The sequence below is a fragment of the Rhodamnia argentea genome, chromosome 3, assembly GCF_020921035.1.
Source record: "Rhodamnia argentea isolate NSW1041297 chromosome 3, ASM2092103v1, whole genome shotgun sequence".
NCBI classification, from domain to species: domain Eukaryota; kingdom Viridiplantae; phylum Streptophyta; class Magnoliopsida; order Myrtales; family Myrtaceae; genus Rhodamnia; species Rhodamnia argentea.
The window spans coordinates 25,814,892-25,827,289 of NC_063152.1; the positions used below are offsets into that span (position 1 = coordinate 25,814,892).

The 12,398-nt window shown below is 40.5% G+C and overlaps 1 protein-coding gene and 1 long non-coding RNA gene across 2 annotated transcripts in view; one reads left to right on the forward strand and one right to left on the reverse strand.

The window, feature by feature from the left end:
• The first annotated feature begins 282 nt into the window (after positions 1-282).
• Positions 283-12,398, forward strand: part of LOC115727690 (serine/threonine-protein kinase rio1-like) — a 110,715-nt gene continuing 98,599 nt past the window's right edge. The window contains exon 1 of the mRNA XM_048276122.1: positions 283-439. Within this exon, the coding sequence (XP_048132079.1) occupies positions 404-439 (36 nt within the window). The 5' untranslated portion in view covers positions 283-403. The remainder of the gene's footprint in view (positions 440-12,398) is intronic.
• LOC125314247 lies at positions 330-12,368 on the reverse strand. Its single transcript, XR_007197807.1, has 3 exons — positions 12,356-12,368; positions 631-633; positions 330-463 (listed from the first exon to the last, which is right to left on the reverse strand). It is a non-coding gene; the product is annotated as an uncharacterized LOC125314247 (long non-coding RNA).

Sequence of the window (12,398 nt, forward strand, 5' to 3'; positions counted from 1 at the left end):
TTAAAAAGGAGAAAACGGCTTTCTTTTCTAATAAAAAGAAAATCACTTTCTTAAATCATTAAATAAATAAAAATTAATATTTCAAGAAAAATGATAATGTTCCTAACAAAATGGCATGTCTAGTATCTACGTATGTAAGGATTAAGGGATGGTTTTGGAGCGGAAAAAAAAAAAAACAAGAGCCTACTTTAAGAGGAAAAGAACCGGTTTAAAATCCGGCTCTCGGGGATTGAGAATCAAATCGAACCGATCCACCCGGTCGACGGCTCCTTGCATTGTCTGTGACTGCCCGCCTTCGTTCAGCTACCCCAGCCGACAAGACAGTCCCTGCTCTCCTTCATATAGCGATCTCCACCCATCAAGTCGCTCAGCCGCCGAAGCTCCGTCGAGCTCAGCCACTTCCATGGCATTGAGTTTGGTTGAGATGTTCTATTGCGCCGCAAAGCTCCAGCTCTCAAGTCCACTAAAGTGATTTCCAAGGCCAATTTTTTTTTTTAAATTTGTTATACAATTGATGTACAACGAGTATTTAGAAAATCTAAGGCTCTTCTAATTAAAAAAAAATTGGTTGATGTAGGCTTGTCCAACCTTTTGCGAGGCCTCTAAAATATCCTTACTTTTCATAAGCACTTGCTTTTTTTTTTACACCTGAAGTATGGTTTTTTTTCTTTAAATTTAGGGAAAATTTATCAAGACAGTGCCAAATCTATTACATTTCTGTTAATTTAGTCCTAAATCTTTTTTTTTTTTGCCAATCCAATCATAAACCTTTTGCAGCTGTATTACATTAGTCCATTCAATTGTATAATAATAATAATAATAATAATAATAATAATAATAATAATAATAGGTTTAGGTTAAATTAGCACAATTATAATATATTTGTGACTTTTTTGGTAGTTTTCCCTTAAGTTTAGTCTCATGAGAGATCACAAAGCATAAATACGTATTGACTAAAGATCGAATTGCATATATTGCATATTCTGTAAGTTTCTTCTCAAATCATATTCGACTAAAAGACACCACCACACATTCTCAGATAATAAATTCTCGTATCAGAAAAAAGAAAACCACCGTTGCTCAAATCTCCCGAGAACAATGGCTGTTCATGACTGTGTAAAGGGTATGTACGAATTTGGAGCACCCATCATTGCTCAAATCTCCCGACATACCTTATCACCACCGGGATGTGCCTTTTCCAATTGCGATTTGGAGCTAATTGCGTCCGAGAATTTTCCTTTCTAATGTTTATGTTCCCGCTTTCTGGTTTATCTTGGATCGGGTTGTGATCTCTACTCATCACAAAAGCTGCTGTTGATCGACATTTGTTTCTCACCGTTCATCACAAGTCGAGCTTTAACTTTGGAGCATAAAGTCGAATGGGAGAGCTCGCTTTGCCATCCACAGTCGGGCCGTCCGTTTGTGAAAATAGTCGGCTCACATCGGAGCCTCCCCTCCAGTTCTTCAAGCAGCCCCGCGCCACACCATTTTGCTAGACCTCGCCCAGCGACTTAGTTTGTTTGACGAACAACCGCAACAGATTAGTGTTAGCATCAAATACATCAGCATGCTATTATGCTATCTAATGTAGATGAGAAATGAAATTGTGGTGCTTTATCAGCAGATCACAACCAGCATTTTGATTTCTTCTCCCAGACCAAATGCAAATTCAGTTTGTGTACCTAATGTGTTGTTCGACTTTCTTGCCTGCAATTAAAAATTGGTCCCCCTAGCGATCAGCGTTTTCGTTCCCTTTTTAGGGATTAGTGTAATTTGCATGGTTAATCATTGGAATCAATCACTTCACTGTTTTTCTAGTTGAAAAATTACTAAGTTACCAAGAATGTTGAGGAAAATAATCCTACCAAATTAAGGAAATTACCATAAAAAATCGAGGTTGACATTTACTTCATTGCGACCTTCCCGTGACATTTAAAGGTTCGTGAATTCTAGTTGTTGCTTGAATAGCAAACAAAAGATGTATTCAGTTTTTGCTTTTTTCCATATTTCTTGATGGTTAAAAGAAACATTTAATTTCCCCAAAAATGATTGTTACTGCATATAAAGTGTACTAATGAAATGCGCCATTAACAAAAGTATATCATATATGTAATTCATTCAGGAGTTCCAGTAGATGTGATGCCCAAAAAAAGGTTACAGGAGTATAATCTATGCAGCAGATAAAGGTCTTTCCCTAAAGATATCAGCACGCCCCAAGATATAGATGAACAGTATACGTAGATGGGATAGTTTCATATCGAACTACAAGTTCCCCAGAATAAGCAAGCTGAATGTGTCCCCGGTGCAGCCGTCGCTCCTCGCCCTGCGGTCAAGTTTGTCCCGAGAGAGAAACCTAGCAAGCAATGCAAAAACACATCCGACAGGATGATTATGGTTCAGCTGAAGCCATCAAGTTAAGATGCATGCCTGTAGCCTATTTTTTGTGCATCACATCCGCCGGAACGCCTGAATTAAATTACATATGTATAAATAATGTGTACGTTTATTGATGAAACATACAGCAGCCCACTCTCTTCTGACCATATGAAAAGAGAGAGAGAGAGAGAGAGAGAATACGTCTCTTGTTGGTTACTCAAGTGAAAATTTGGGAAAGCAAATGTCATAAGACAGTCTACCGCGAGAAGGCAGAAGAGAAAATAGTCCATAGGCTATGGCATCAAAACTATATATGTAATAAAGCCAAGCAATCGTATGAAGCTTAATAAATTGCACTCACCATGCATAAAACTAATTGAGGACGACAAGGGCTGTCACTCACTGCCGGTGGGGGGCTAGATGAGCGCCGGAACCGCAGAGGATGTGTGTAGCCGGCGCCGATGCCGAGAAGCTGTCGGGTGATTTCTGGAATCCCTTGGGCTGCGAGGGACTCGCGGGTTGGCCGAGCAAAGAATGCAGCCACGCCTGCAGTAGGTGACGGCGACGGATGTTCTCATTATTCTATTTTGAATTCATAATTGATCCTCGTCTATTCAATCTAAGAGCTCCAATCGTACGTGCGCTTGTCCGGGATGACAATGGAGAAGCTCTTGGGTAATACATGATCTACAATGAAATGCGAATGCAAACTATGATCCTAATTTTTTATGCAATTAATGATGATATGTAATAGCCAACATGATTTAGGTGACAAATATACGGCCGTCATCATTTTGTAATCTAAGGATCCAACAAATAATAAGCAATATAGATTTAAATTCTCAGCAGATAATAATAGTTATCCAATCAAAAATCGAGGTGAGAATTTACTTGGTTATGCCCTTCCTATAAGGTTTGTGAAAAAAAGAAATGGTCAATATCACCAAAAACTCCAATCTGATACATATGTAATGAATTTACCTCAACTTAATTTTTCGATCACTAAAAATCCCAAGTCGATACACATGTAACAAATTTAGCTTCCGTTAGTCTTCGTTAAATTAAGTTAATACCATGAAAAATATTAAATTTGTATACCCGAGACAAATAGATTGTAAATATCAAGCTGGTACACTTTTCAATTGTCACATATCATCCATCTTAAAAATATGAAATTAAAATTTAATGAAAACTGACGGAGGATAAATTTATTACGGGCATATCATTTTGAGATTTTTGGTGATTGAAAATATTATCCAAAATAAGTTTATCATATAGTATTAATTTAAATTTTTTCGTGATATTAAAAAAAATTCTAGTTGTGATTTGCGTAACAAACAAGAGACGAATTCCGCGCGACTAGTACGCCGTAACAGAATTGAAAAGGAGAGGGAAGCAGAATCGAGAGTGACGGAGATCACGCGGATAAGGACGCCACAACAGAATCGTCTGTTTCTCTCTCCCTTCTAGCAGTTTTCCATTCGCCATTTATAAGCTCGAAGCTTCTCAGTGCTTTTCAGAAGCAGACCTCCAGCTTCTTCCATGGCGAAGCTCTCTGCATTGGATCTTCGTTTCCGCAGCTCCAGCCTCGATCCGTCGTTGATTTAGCTGTTTTCAGTCTAAGTTTGTTCATCGAGTCGATTTGATGTCATCGGACTGCAATGCTGCTGCGTTCATCAGGTTGCTTTATTCTTAAAAAACTGTGGAGTTTGATTTCATTCAGTCTAGAATTGTCTCTTGCTGTCTGCCGCGTTTCTTTCTTTTTTTTTGTGCAGTTTAGTCCATCTTTCCAAGCCATTTCGGCGATATTAGGCGTCTTAAATCCTGAGAATTCCATGCTAAGAAGCGGAGGAGGATGGATGTTTGAGGACGTCATTTACCATGGACTTACTGATTATAGCGGATGATTCATAGAGCGTTATTGTGCTACATCTTTTGAAGGTAAAGAAAGGTAAGAGGAAATTCTCTCTAGTGTTGCTGATTTTCACAAGTTGAGAGTAGTTCATTCACAAATTGGACTGGCATTGACAAGCTTTGGAGTTCATTTGAGTCGTTCTTGTTGCCAAGACATCCGGATTATAAAATCGATTGATAAGTAAGCGTTTGAGCACACGGGTGAGTGATTATCGTCCAGGTTTGGAGATATTCATATTAGCGAAACTGTTGAAACGATGTCAAAGGTTGGGAAGCCATGCATTCCATGACATGAATTCTCGTAGTTGATTTGCTTCTGATTGTCATTCTTTTTGTGACACGTTCTTACTTCTTTGTTTGTTGCCATTCCTTTGACGTCATTTCCTTGATTGTATTTCTCTTAATTACTTTTTGCATAGTTGGTTGGTTAGGTCATACGCTAAGGTCGCGGCAACCAATCTGCATTTTTTCCTTTTGTCCTTTTGGGTCTGATTGGTATGCAAATATAACTCCCTCCCTAAACGTGCACACGTCACAAGCACACAAGTCAAAAATTGCAAGGGTAAACTGACGTAATTATTTAAACATTTTTTAAGTCGTGCTGTTCACTTTGTCTTGAGAATGAAAAAGTCAAAATGGGGGAAAACATGGAAAAGAGCATCAAGAAAAGGACACAATTGGAGGAATGATGAAATCTAATTTTAGTGCCCAACACGACATTGACACAATTTCGTCAAGTAAGATCTACCTTGCAATTTATTTTTACTGTCACTTTATTTGACTTGTGTGTGTGACGTACATGTCTAGTAAATATTTTGTTCTTTCTCGTGTATTCCGTTGACATGCATGTTGAGTCATCTCGTCTTTGTTGCCTTCGCACACCAAGAAGTGAACTTTCTAGATAAAACAAAAGGAAACAAAGCTTTGGACTTGAGTAAAGTCCTTAAATTGCTTCGTCTAAAGTCCTCAAACTGCTTCGTCCGAACTCCGAGACGTAAAATTCAATGCTATTTCTTGGGATGAAGGGAAGAAAAATATTTTTTCTCAACTTAGGAGTGATGGTGGGGAAGGTAGACTCCACGTCATCTTCGAATGGTTACCCTGGATAAGGTCGCATAGTAGCATCCCGCGCCTCGGGTGAATCATCGGAGCTTCAACTCCTACATCGTCGACTTGTGCTTCGCACAGTATCCGTTGACGTGCATATTCAGTCATCTCATCTTTGTTGCTTTCGCACACCAAGAAGTGAACTTTCTAGATGAAACAAAAGGAAACAAATTCCATTCAAGTGGAACGGTATGATTTATGCTGGTACCAGTGGGGGTGCGAACGGGTCGGGTTGGATCAGGTCTTCATTATACCCGACCTCACTCAAAACACAGTTCATTTTTGCTTGACTCTACTCGAAACAAGATCAAATAGGACATCACCTGAATAATCGGTCCGGGTCGATGGACTGATGGATGCCACCGGACAATATTTTAGTAGTAAAATATTTGGGTGAGAGTTCTCTGGGTGCGAATTTTCTGGTGCACGCGAATTCTCATTGGATTTCAATTAAGGATTCGGATTAAGGAGCAAAGTAAGTAAATAGTCGATGGATGTCGAATATAATATATAAAAAAACAATACCTCCACTACCGAAATCTCCCCTCAGTCTAGGAGGTTATTTCTTCTTTGGTATGTCTTAGAAAGCATGAGGACTCCCTCTCTTACCTAGCCATTGCGGTTACGAAAAATTAAAAAATTGGCAATGAGATATAGCAAGAGATATAGAGAAATCCCAGAAGAGTGAAAAGGAGAGGGATCCTACATATAGCCGTCGGATACCGCAGAGAGAGAGAGGCATCGTGAGTCAAAGGAGATAGAGAGATGAGCGAGTCTCGAGGGCAGAGAGAGCGGGAGAGAGAGAGAGAGAGAGAGGCACAGTGAGTCTCAGGGGCGAAGCTAACGCTCCGAAGGCGAGAGAGAGGGGGGAGAGCGAGTCTCGAAGGGGAGAGAAAGACTCGCTCCAAACTCGCTCCCCCCTTCTTCAGAGCTTTCGTTCCCTCCTCTCTTGCCTTCAAAGCTCCGGTTTTGCCGTCAAGACTCGCTCCGCCTCTCTCTCTCGTGCTCTTTCTACCCTTTAGACTTGTTCCTCTCTCTATCTCCTTTGGACTCGCGATGCATCTCTCTTCGATAACCGACGGCTATATATAGGATACTCTCTCCTTTTCACCCTTCACATTTCACACTAGGATTTCTCTATATCTCTCATTATATCCCACTTCCAATTTTTATTTTTCGTAATTGCAATGGCCAAGCAAGAAAGGGAGTACTCACGCCTTTTGATACATACTGAAGAATAAATAACTTCGAGGGAGAGGTTTCGATAGTGGAGGTATTGATTTTTTATATACTATATTCAACGTCCATCGACTATTTATTACTTTGCTCCTTAATCGGACTCCTCAATCAGAACTCAACGAGAATTCACATCCACAGAAAAATTTGCGTCCAAAGAATTCTCACCCAAATATTTTCTTACTAAAACGCTGTCTGCTGGTATCGTACTAGCAAAGGAAAAAACAATTTGTTCGTGATTACATTAAAAGTATACAGTTTTGTGATGCCATCTTCCTAAAATTATAACAAAAGATTTGACAATAACTAGTGTCCGATCTACAAGGGGTCTTACCACTAAAAAGATTTAGTGAACTCACTTGAAAATAGGGATGAGCAAAGTATCGAGTAGAACCTAGAACCGGACCAATGTGGAACATGTCCGGCTCTAAATTTCAAGGTATGCATACTAAGTTTTGTTGACGCCTAAATTTTGACTAATCTATTTTTTGCATAAAAATTATAAAAAATCATCTCACATATTTATTTTTAGCGTACATTACATTAGCATATAATTGGGCAAGCAGAACACTTAATTTAGCATGCGTCTAGACTAGGCACGGGATGGAAAAATACACCGAGAAGATTTGAAACTTCGGGGACTGTATTGCAAATACTTAAAACTTCGGGGACTGCATTGCAAATACCAAGAGAAGATGAAGAAGAGAAGATGATGAGGGGAAGATGATGAAGGGAAGGTGATGAAGAGAAGATAAAGAAGAGAAGATAATGAAAGGAAGATGGTGAAGGGAAGATGAAGAAGAGAAGATGAATATGAAGAAGGGAAGATGAAAATGGAAGATGAAGAAATGAAGATGAAGAAGAGAAGATGAATATGAAGAAGGGAAGATGAAAATGGAAGGTGAAGAAATGAAGATGAAGAAGAGAAGATGAATATGAAGAAGGGAAGATGAAAATGGAAGGTGAAGGATGGAGAACTTTTCCTATAAAAGAGGAGGAGAATTGAGAGAGTTTTTGGAGGGAAAGAGGGAAGGAGAATTTTTGGTGATAGAGAAGGTAGAGAGCTCTTGAGAAGAGTTTTAGAGGGGGGGAGTGGAAGATAATTGAGAGAGTTTTTGAGAGGAATTTTTAGAGAGGAAAAAGAGAGTTCTTGAGAAAAATTAGAAGAGAAAATTCGAGAGTGAAGAAAAGAGTTTTAGTCGAGCATCATCTTCGACGAGTCCCGACACATATTTCGCCTCTCGCAACCCAACAACGCCATTGCTTGCCATTTTCGACGACAACCGCGTTCTTCCAGCTCCGAGATCTTGAAGGGAACTATAACGTGTATGTGAGTAAGATTTTGTGTAATAGAAGGTAATCCTTTCCATCTCGATCTACAAAAATGTAATCGTTTGGTTTGAACATTTGTTTGTTTATTTTAGACATGCCACGTGTTCCAAATTTTAGCATTATTACATGTTAATTTATTTCTGTAAATACTCGTGCTTGGCTGTGTTTCTTTCTTTCTAAATTATCCATGGTGTATATCGCACAAAGTTCAATGTTTTACATTCTCATAAAAAAGAAGATAAAAAACCAAAAAAATTGCATCTTTGAATTTCAAGTAAAATCTATCAAAATTGCCAAATCAAATATTTTTCATGAAAATGGTACCAAAAGGGCATTAGAGAAGTCCGACGTAACCAAATCCCCGAATTCAAAATCTCTGGTTCGCGGAAATAAGATAGTTTTCTCCCGCTATTTTATTTAGGTTTCTAATCAACCTACCGAAAATGATTAGTGGCGACTCCAAATTCAAATCACATTGCATGTTAATTATTTGAACCTTAAGTTGCGATTTGGTATGGACTTGGGAGAGTCCGAGTTAGGTTAGTTAATTAATTAACCCGATAATCCATTAGCCTGGAATTTAACTGGTTTATTTTTTTAGGTCGCGACAGCTTGGCGACTCCACTGGGGATCCAAAGAGGACTTAGGCCGGATAATTTCATGAAAAAGAAATCACTTGATTTGGTAAACTTTGGTTGAATTCTCATTCTTAGGTGTTAAATGTTTTTGCAGATTGGGAGTTATAAGGGGAGGAGTGATCGGCTAACCCTTTGTTTTGCGAGCTTGGTGAATTGGAATTGTGATTTAACTTTTGAATCATTGAAGCGGTGTTTGCCTTTAATTGTTGTGCATGATTTATCGTATTTGCACTACACTGCACATAATCCGTGACCGGACCTGGGTCACACTAATAGTTTTAAGATGGTATTTAGATGGTTCTTTAACCTTTGTGGTAAGGTTTCGCTAAAGGTTATCCCATCTGGATCCCGAAATTTTTTTCAAAAAATGGCTCAAGGGTTGTTCTCATGCACGTGAGGCTACGATGCATGATAATTGCCCTTGTCGACCGAACCAAGCCGAAGTGATTGGACCCGACTAGTCATGACTATTGTACGCGAGGTTACGACTAGTCATGATGACTGTGCGCGAGGCTGCGACATGTCGTTTCGTTCATCATTTTACTTTGCAAAAGCCTTTTGGATAGATAGAATAAGATTTAAACTCACGATTCATGCGCATGTCTTTGTGATTGACATTTTCTTCGTATGAGAGGTAATTTATTGTCTCTTGTACCCTGTTATCTCATTTTTATTTTGGGCCGGTCCATGGTTTAGGTTGATTGTTTAGAAGTTTCATTGTCTTATTTCCAATTTCGCACTTTGCTTCCATAGCTTTTACAATTTCATCAGTTGTCCTCAATTCTGATTTAACTTATTCCTGTTGTGCGATTTTTACTAAATTCTACGATCGAGCTTTGAGTAAGTGCCAAACACGAAAGTTGTAGACCTATGTTTCGACTAATATCTTGCAAAATTTCAGAATTAAATTCATAATTTAAGATGGCCCTTCGTTTTTTCAACAACATGCGGTTATAACAGTTTTCTGAACGTGATTTTTTTGGAAAAACAAATTAAACTGCTTTGATCCGTGCATTTCTAGTCCGATTGGCCAACATAAAAGTTGTTCATCATCTTCTCAACTACAAGTTCGTAATATTTGGACATGTTTTGATCAACGTGCAAATTAATACGAATTTTTTCGTAAAAGCGGACAAACTGAAAATTACATGTTTCAATCCTTTGGTTATAATCACTTTGTTCGTTTGAGTCTAGAGGGATGCCATGGGCCGGCTCGTTGTTCTTGCTCCCTGTACTAATTTTGGGTTTGTTACTGTGTACAGGTAATTTATCACGGATCCTTCACATATTACTCGATCGGTCGCAAAGAGGATGGCCGACATTAACGCCACTATCGGTCTTGCCCTGGACGAGAAACTTAATTCCTTGACCGAGCGCTTCGAAGGGATGATGTCCCGAAAGATGGAAGAAATGATGGCCGCCTTCGCCGCCAAACTTCAATCATCCACCGCCAGCCCGCCGCTAACCATTCCTGCTCTAATTCCTCCTATGGACAACTCCGGTAAAGCCCCGGAAACTGCTCCCTATCAGACAATGCCGCTAGAAGATGTGATCTTCACGGGTGTGAGCTCGGGCACGCCGCCCGTAGTCCCAATCCCCCAAGCCAGCCCCGTGGCCCCCGGGTTGAATGGTGATACGGCCAAACTGTTAGCCCAAATGGAACAGAGGATCCGAGAGGTTGAGGGGACTCACAACATACCCCAGATTGACATGTCTGTCTTTTCAAAGGTCACGGTGCCGGAGAAGTTCAAGATGCCCGACTTTGAGAAGTATGATGGAACTTCCAACCCGATTCAAAGCACGTCCGGATGTACCAGGCAAGAATGAATAAGCATGCGACCAACGGTCCCTTAATGGTTCAGACCTTCCAGGCTAGTTTAAAAGAAGCTGCCATGAGATGGTATACGGACTACGAGATCTACCGGATGGATGATTGGGAGAAGGCAGCTAATGCTTTCATCAAACATTTCAGCTTTAACTTGGACGTGCTCACCACCAGAGAGGACCTTGAGCAGCTTGAGATGAAAAAAGAAGAAACAATCAAGCAATATGCCACCAGGTGGAGGAACGTGGCATCTCAGGTGAAACCAGTCCCTCCCGAAAGGGAACTCATGAAATTGTTTGTTTCCACCCTACCGCCGGTTATGAGAACTCGAATTTTGGGATCTGCTGCCACGTCATTCAGCCATCTCATCGCAATGGCTGAAGAAATCGAGAATGGCATAAAGAAAGGATGGTACGGTGATGTCGCCATGACAACTAAGAGGTTTGTGGTAAGGAAAGACAAGGAGCCGGCTCCACGGGTCAACATGACCTACGGCCAAAAACCCACGACCCGGACGCCGGTCGTACAGATTCCTAATCAGCAGCATGCTAATTTCGGTATGCAACGACAAAGAGGGAATCAACGGTCTCCTCGGCGGTTTACCCCTCTACCGGGAACCTCGTCGCAGGTACTTGCGGTTTCGCATAAGAGTGGTTTGCTGACTTCCGAGCCTCTACGACCCGGTGACACGAGCTCGTCGAGATATGATCCATCAAAGAAATGTGATTACCATTGCGGGGAGCTCGGACATGACACTGACGGCTGTTTCGCACTGAAGCATCGGATTCAAGATCTTCTCGATTCTAAGGCATTCTCGTTACAAAACAACAAACAGCCAAATGTCCGGAATAATCCTTTGCCGGATCATTCCGGTAAAATTAATGCTGTATTCGGGCTGGGAATCAGACAGGTTGGTGCTAGTAAGGATGAAGGAGTCTTCGATATCGCCGGTTGTTTTGATGATGTAACCATTGCTGCTATATCTGAAGACGGAGCGCATAAGGGGGAACCTTACCCGGCGCCTAAACCTTCCAAATTCATTAATGCCATATGTGATGATCCACTGGAGGGTTTAGATTCAGAGTAACATCTTTATGTTTATGCAATCCCCTACGTGGGACATTTTCTGTTTCCTTTAGATTTTAGATCGCATTTGGATTTCTATTCTGTCTTGCACTCTTGGATTTTCTTTCCTAGAAGATGTAATTTCATATCAATAAAATTGCACCATTTTTCGAATCTTGTTGAAGTATCCCAAACCAACCCGATGACGATAACCAACGACCAACAAGTTTGTCATCATGGTAAGAACCGAGGGTTGGGCTTCTTCAAGAATTCATGTCCCACGGTTTTGAAAAAAAAAATAACAAAAATAAATAAAGTTCTTCAAAAAAAAAAAATCACACCGCAATTAAACCCTGTTTGTTTTTCTGATTTTGTTACTTTATGTTTCAGGGGGATACATGAGGAGGGAAACCTAGTAGATTTAGAAGTATACGAGCTAGATGAGTCCAGTCTAGATTATGAGGAAATTCGTCGGGATTCGAACAACATAAGGAGATCAAGCCCTTGACAGGTGAACAAACTATCTCGGTCAACCTAGGCGATGCGGAAAACCCTAAAGAAGTTAAGATCGGGGCAAACCTTTTCAAAGAGATGATCGAGCGCTTGATTAAGCTCCTAAAGGATTACCGGGACATTTTCGCCTGGTCCTATGCAGATATGCCCGGTCTTGACCGTTCCATTGTCGAACATTGTTTGCCAATCGATCCTTCGGCTAAGCCAGTAGTGCAAAAATCAAGGCGACCGGACCAAAGTTGATCGGAAGATCAATACCGGGAAAGCCTACCGAGCAAAAGGTACCCGGCCACTTCCCAATCAAGAATACGGGCCATATAACCTTCCGCTGGTGGTTTTAGCAGCGGACCAGTTGATCATCCCTACAAGTTTCCGAGCAACGGCGGAAGCTC